The sequence below is a fragment of the Pezoporus occidentalis genome, unplaced genomic scaffold (assembly GCF_034315485.1).
Source record: "Pezoporus occidentalis ecotype Australia unplaced genomic scaffold, CSIRO_AGI_Poc_V1 ctg259, whole genome shotgun sequence".
NCBI classification, from domain to species: Eukaryota; Metazoa; Chordata; class Aves; order Psittaciformes; family Psittacidae; genus Pezoporus; species Pezoporus occidentalis.
The window spans coordinates 326,034-331,451 of NW_026914491.1; the positions used below are offsets into that span (position 1 = coordinate 326,034).

Below are 5,418 nucleotides of genomic sequence, written 5' to 3' on the forward strand. Positions count from 1 at the left end.
CCGGCGGGCGCTGACCGGGGTCCTAGTGCCCGAGGCACCGCCCGCCGCGCCGCCCCGCGGCTACGGGGCTGACACGGATCGGCACAGCTCAGCGAAGCTCAGCCCGGCTCGGCTCGGCTCGGCTCGGCCCAGCTCGACGGGGCGGGCAGCGAGCCGCCCGCAGCCGCCGTGCACGAGGAGTTGTGGGTCTGGACCCCGGCGGGACTCGACGGGGCCGCGCTCTACCCCCGCCCTGCGCGGAGCCACGGCCGCTAATTACAGCTAATTATAGCCCCAGGGCTGCGGCCGCCCCGCCCTGCCACGGCCCCGGGCACCCCGGCCATGAACCGGCCCCGGGCTCCGCTGGGTCCGGCAGGCGCTGGCCAGGGTTGGGCAGTTCCGAAAGGGGGGGAGCACCCAGGCAGCAGCGGTGGGGGGTCCGGCCGCACCCCGCGTCCCGGCCTGGACAAACGCCTGTCCCTCACCGCACATGGAGAGCCGCGAACGTAGGGGAGGGCCGGGGTCTGGTGGGGTTCCGGGAGGAGAGGGGCAGGAGGGGCTCTGGACGGTGGAGGGGCACGGGGGAGCCTTGTAAATGGTGTGGGGCAGGTAGCGGGGACGTTGGGACCGGAGACATCCTCCCTGCTGGTACCGTGTCTCTTCGGGATCCCAGAGCCCTCAGCAGAAGGGCGGTTTGGCTGCAGCCTGCCCACCCAGCGCCCCTTCCCCCTGAGCGCTGGAATCCCACAGCCCAGGAGGGCAATGCCCCCTGCCCCGCACCTTGGGGGTTTCACCATGCTGTGGGGCTCACCACCATGGGGCTCCCCACACCACAGTCAGCTGACAGAGCACGTGGAGGCCATGTCCAAAGGATTGGCTTTATTAAAAACAGGCAGATGGAGGTGGGCAGAGCGGGCAGGAGCGGAGCAGAGCCCCCAGCCCTGCCCTGGCCGAGTTCCTGGGCGCCAGCTCCCAGTGGATCCCAGCCCAGCTGGCTCAGGAAGAAAAAGTCATGGAAATCCGTGCGTACTTTGCACCAGGCAAACACCCCTGTAGGCACTGGCAGGGCTGGCACAACGAGAGTCCTGCTCCCCAGCTGGGGCTCCCCTGGCCAGGCAGCTCCCGAGGGGCAACCCCAGGACTCCCAGCCTCCTCGTGCTGGGCAATAGCAGAGCCCCCACCTCAGCTGGGGCTGCCCCATGGGCTGCACTGCCCCCCATGCCCCAGGGATGAGGCTGCAAGTTGAGAGCGGTGGGCAGGGAGCAGCACACCGGCCACAGGCGTCCGGTCAGGTCCTCAGTGCTGGGGGCACTGCAGGATATCATACTTGACGTAGCCCACCCGGTCCACCTGGTAGTGCGGCGTCATCCTCCAGTAGAAGCTGCCACGGCAGAAGTAGTACTTGTCTGGGCAAGGAGGGAAAGCAGCTTCAGGGGGAGGCCAGACCTGCGAGCACCCAACCCAGTGGCCTCCCATGTGCTATGGGCACAGGGATCTGCCCCTGGCACAGAGCCCTTGCTGGGCCCCGGCCACCCCCACCACAGGGACCCACTGTGCTGACGGCACTTCCTGCTCCTGGGCCACTTCCCAGAGCTGTGAGCATCCCAAGCCCAGCACCCAGGTGATGTAGCCCCTGCCCACAGGAGGCTCATGGCAGCCCGGGGCTGACCACCCACCTCCCTCCCACCAGGTCCCAGCTCACCTTGGTAGAGGAAGACGTTCCGTGCATCAAGGGGAACGCCAGTGAAGACGTCATCAGTGGCACGGGGGTAGCCCTTGTCCACCCTCTGCACCTTCACGTCCAGCCTGTGAGGAGAGCAGAGCCATGCTTAGGGGTGCCTGGAGCCCCCATCCCAGCCCCTCTCCGGGGCAGCCGGTGGGCACCATTGCCACCATCAGACCTGCTCACCTCCAGTAGCTCTCCCCGCTGAAGAGCAGCACTTTGCCACGGCCCCGCTGCAGGGCCCCCGAGATGCGCCCGGCTTCCTTGCCGATGCCCAGCTTCTCAATGCCCCGGGGGCCCAGCACGCTTTTTCCAGAGAACACCCAGAACTGCCGACCTACAGCCAGAGAGAGCACGGGCGTCAGCCGGCCCCGAGGTGCCACAGCGGCACTAGGCTCCTCACAGCGCCAGCAGCACCCAGAGCAGAGGCAGGAGGGACGGAGCTCACCGGAGAAGAAAAAGACCCTCTTGGTGAGCACATCCTGGAAAGCAGCATCGATGACAGCTGGAAGGCCCGGCCACACATCCGCAACAGAGAAGGCGCCCTGGATGCCCGAATCCCAGAAGGATGAGAGGGTCCAGTATTTCCTGGTGGGGAAGGTCAGCCATCCTGATAACCGTGGCCTGGCACAGCCCCGTGTTCCCCCACACCCCTCCATCACCACGGCACACACCAGGGCAGGAGGTGCCAGGCACAGCTGCTCACCCATCCTTGAAGAAATGCAGCTCCCCATTGATCTCTGTGATAGCATCGAAGTTCTTCTCCACACAAGCATCTTGGCTGGGGTCCACAGGAATGGGCTCAGCCGTGGGCTCCGGTGTCTCCTCCTCTTCCTCCTCAGTGGTGGAGGTGCTGCCAGCCTCCGTGGGCAGGGGCTGGGGCTCCTCAGTGGGTGTGGGCACAGGGGCAGTGGGCTCAGGGCCAGAGCCATGACCTGAGCCAATACAGGGGAGCGAGTGAGGCTGGGGCCAGCCTAGCAGTGTGGGGCTCCGGCACTCCCGCTGCACCACAGCTGCTCACCATAGAGGTACTGGATGCCCCGGACATCATCCGGGTCCAGCTGGAAGTCCTGGACGTAGCTGTACATGGGGTACATCAGGGCCTCACGCACGCTGGAGTGGTCCAGCCCCAGCGAGTGCCCAAACTCATGAGCAGCCACCAGGAAGATGCTGTAACCTGGGGGAAAGCACCAGCCTCAGCGTCTGGTGGGGTGGGACACAACACACCAGCCAGGGACCATAACCCCATGCCAGCACGGTACCTCTGTCAGGGCAGAAGCCCCACTTCTTGTCGGTGTCGTAGTTGCTGGTGGTGGCACACCAGAGCTTGCCGTCCTGCCGGCCCTGGCTGGTGCAGGCGCTGTAGGACTGCCCCAGGAAGGTGAAGGGGAACACACACGGGTCCCCCTGGGAGTTGCCGCCGATCACTGCCGTGTCTGCAGTGTAGCAGTGTCACTGGGGCTGGCCCCAGACCCCAGGCGCACCAGCCAGGCCATGGGGCAGCCCCAAGACCCCTCTGGTGCCCATCCTGTGCCCAGGGACCAGCTCCCTCTGCACCCTGTCCCTTCGCACCTCGGTTGGGGCAGAAGCCGTATTTCTTGTCCTGGTCGAAGCTGCTGGTGGTGGCACACCAGCGGTAGCCGTCGGAGCGCCCATCCGTGGTGCAGGCGTTGTAGGAGGTGCCGTCAAAGACAAAGGGGAAGACGCAGGGAGCCCCGTCGCTGTTGCCGCCGTTGGTGTAGAGGACTGTGGAGTGAGGAGGGGTGAGGACAGCGCTGGGCTCTGGCAGGGCTGGGCAGGGGCTGCAGCCGCTGCTACTCACGCTCGCTGGGGCAGAAGCCGTATTTCTTGTCGCGGTCGTAGCTGGCCGTGGTGGCACACCAGGGCAGCCCGTCCGTGCGCCCCTCCGTGATGCACCGGGAGTAGGAGCGGCCCTCGAACATGAAGGGGAAGTGGCAGTCGGCCCCATTGGCGTTCCCGTGGCGGGTCTTCACCACTGCTCGGAGAGGGGCGGCTCAGTGACGGGGCTGGATGGGTGCCGTCAGCCCCCCGTGACCCACCACTCTCTGCCCTTACCTAAGCCTGTTCCCAGCGTCCAGAGCTCATCGTCATCAAAGTGGGCATCGCCCTGGATGCCACGGCCAGGGGGAAAGGCATGAGCCAAGAGCCCGTCCTTGCCATCGAAGGGGTACCCGTCTCCATGCTCTGTGGGGACAAGCACCCTCAGAGCTGGCTCCAATCAATGAGCTCCTGTGCCCCTGGTGTGGGCATGGACCCCTGAGTACATGCCCCACATGCTCACACGTGCCCTGTTGGCACAGGAGGTGGCGGAGGGATCCCAGACATGATGTGGGGTGATGATTCCATGGGCCCCTTCCCCATGGCTGAGCCATCTCCCAGCTCCCTGCCTGCCCACGAAACATCACCTTGGCTGCCGAACATGATCATGATGTCCGCCTCGCCACTGTATATCTGGGTGAAGGTGAGAGGGGTCACATCGCTCCACACTTTGAACGCCCTCTTGAAGGCATCATCGATCACGGCACGGTCCAGGTCAGGGGAGTAATTCATCACCCTGGGGGGGAGCAGGGGTTCAGCGCTGCCAGGTCCTGGTTTCTGGTGCAGGAGTGACCCTGCTTTGGGTGCACAGAGGGAACCAACGCCCCGTGGGCGCAAGGCTTCATCTCCCAGGGCAGACTCACCGGTACGTCAGGTCCATGTGGTCCCACTTGAGGTCCCCCTCAAAGGTGAGGAAGGTTCCGACGTCGGGGACACCACAGCGAGGGGCTCGCATGGCCTCCAGCGTGGCGGCGTCCAGCTCCCCCGTCTGCTCCAGGCCCAGCTTCTCCTGCATCTGGCGCAGCGCCTTGCCCAGGGACACGCTCCTGGTGCCCGTGCGCGCCTCCGCCGCCGTGGTGTAGCCGAACCGCAGCAGGTAGCTCTGCGGGGAGAAGGCAGCCCCAGGGGCTGAGCGCGGCGGGAGGGGCTCAGGCACCCCAGGCACCGCGCACCGGGTGTCCGACCCCCGCCCAGGAGCCCCCGCCGCTGCCCGGAGCCCCGCGGGGTCCCGGGGTGCTGGGAGGGGCCGCGCTCCCCTCACCTCCGCCAGCTCCAGGTCGGAGGAGCCGCTGAGCAGCTCCCCCGGGAAGGTGACCACCGCCCGCGGCTTGCTCTGCAGCGGGGCCGCGCAGCAGGAGACCGCCAACAGCCCCAGGGCCAGCGGCGCCAGGAGCGCGGGGGCCATGGTGCACGGCGGCAGGAGGGGCACGGTGGCTGTGCCGGTGCCGGTTCCTGCTCCTATTTATGGTCGGGGAGGGCCGTGAGTCACCCTCAGACCCCTCGACGTACGCTCCCTTCCCACGGTGACGAAACGCACACTCAGGCTCCTCTGTTCTGGCCTTAACCGTTTCATCACCTTGTTTACAAAACACGCTCGGTCCTGCACCACGTGCAGCCTGAGGACGGGTGCGAGGGAGGGACGATGGGGCACAGCACGGCGGTCCTGGGGCTGCCAGTATTGCCCTGCTCAAGACCATGGTGGCAGTGGGGACAGCAGTGGGGCGTGGAGGCCAGAGGCTGGCCAGGTGCTCAGGACCTCACAGCTGTGTCACCACATGGGCTGACTCATGCTGAGCTCAGCTGGCTGAGGGCTGATGTAGCCAGAGCCAGACCCGCCAGGACCTGGGTGAGCATCAGGGAAGGAGATCCCCTGCCCA

At 66.4% G+C, this 5,418-nt stretch overlaps 1 protein-coding gene across 1 annotated transcript; it reads right to left on the reverse strand.

Moving 5' to 3' along the window:
* Nucleotides 1-843: 843 nt before the first annotated feature.
* Nucleotides 844-4,985, reverse strand: MMP9 (matrix metallopeptidase 9). Its single transcript, XM_062623775.1, has 13 exons — nt 4,803-4,985; nt 4,405-4,643; nt 4,129-4,277; nt 3,779-3,907; nt 3,525-3,698; nt 3,275-3,448; nt 2,965-3,138; nt 2,724-2,879; nt 2,409-2,637; nt 2,151-2,290; nt 1,889-2,039; nt 1,682-1,785; nt 844-1,385 (listed from the first exon to the last, which is right to left on the reverse strand). Exons 1-13 carry the CDS (start codon nt 4,944-4,946, stop codon nt 1,276-1,278), a joined length of 2,073 nt encoding a protein of 690 aa, XP_062479759.1. The 5' UTR covers nt 4,947-4,985; the 3' UTR covers nt 844-1,275.
* Between the last annotated feature and the right edge of the window lie 433 nt (nt 4,986-5,418).

Coding starts and splice junctions, on each gene's coding strand:
- MMP9 (XM_062623775.1), bottom strand. CDS start 4,946: ATGGCCCCCGCGCTCCTGGCGCCGCTGGCCCTGGGGCTGTTGGCGGTC. Junction 4,278..4,404: donor CACATGGACCTGACGTACCG/GTGAGTCTGCCC, acceptor GCTCCCCCCCAG/GGTGATGAATTACTCCCCTG. Junction 2,291..2,408: donor CTGCATTTCTTCAAGGATGG/GTGAGCAGCTGT, acceptor CTTCCCCACCAG/GAAATACTGGACCCTCTCAT.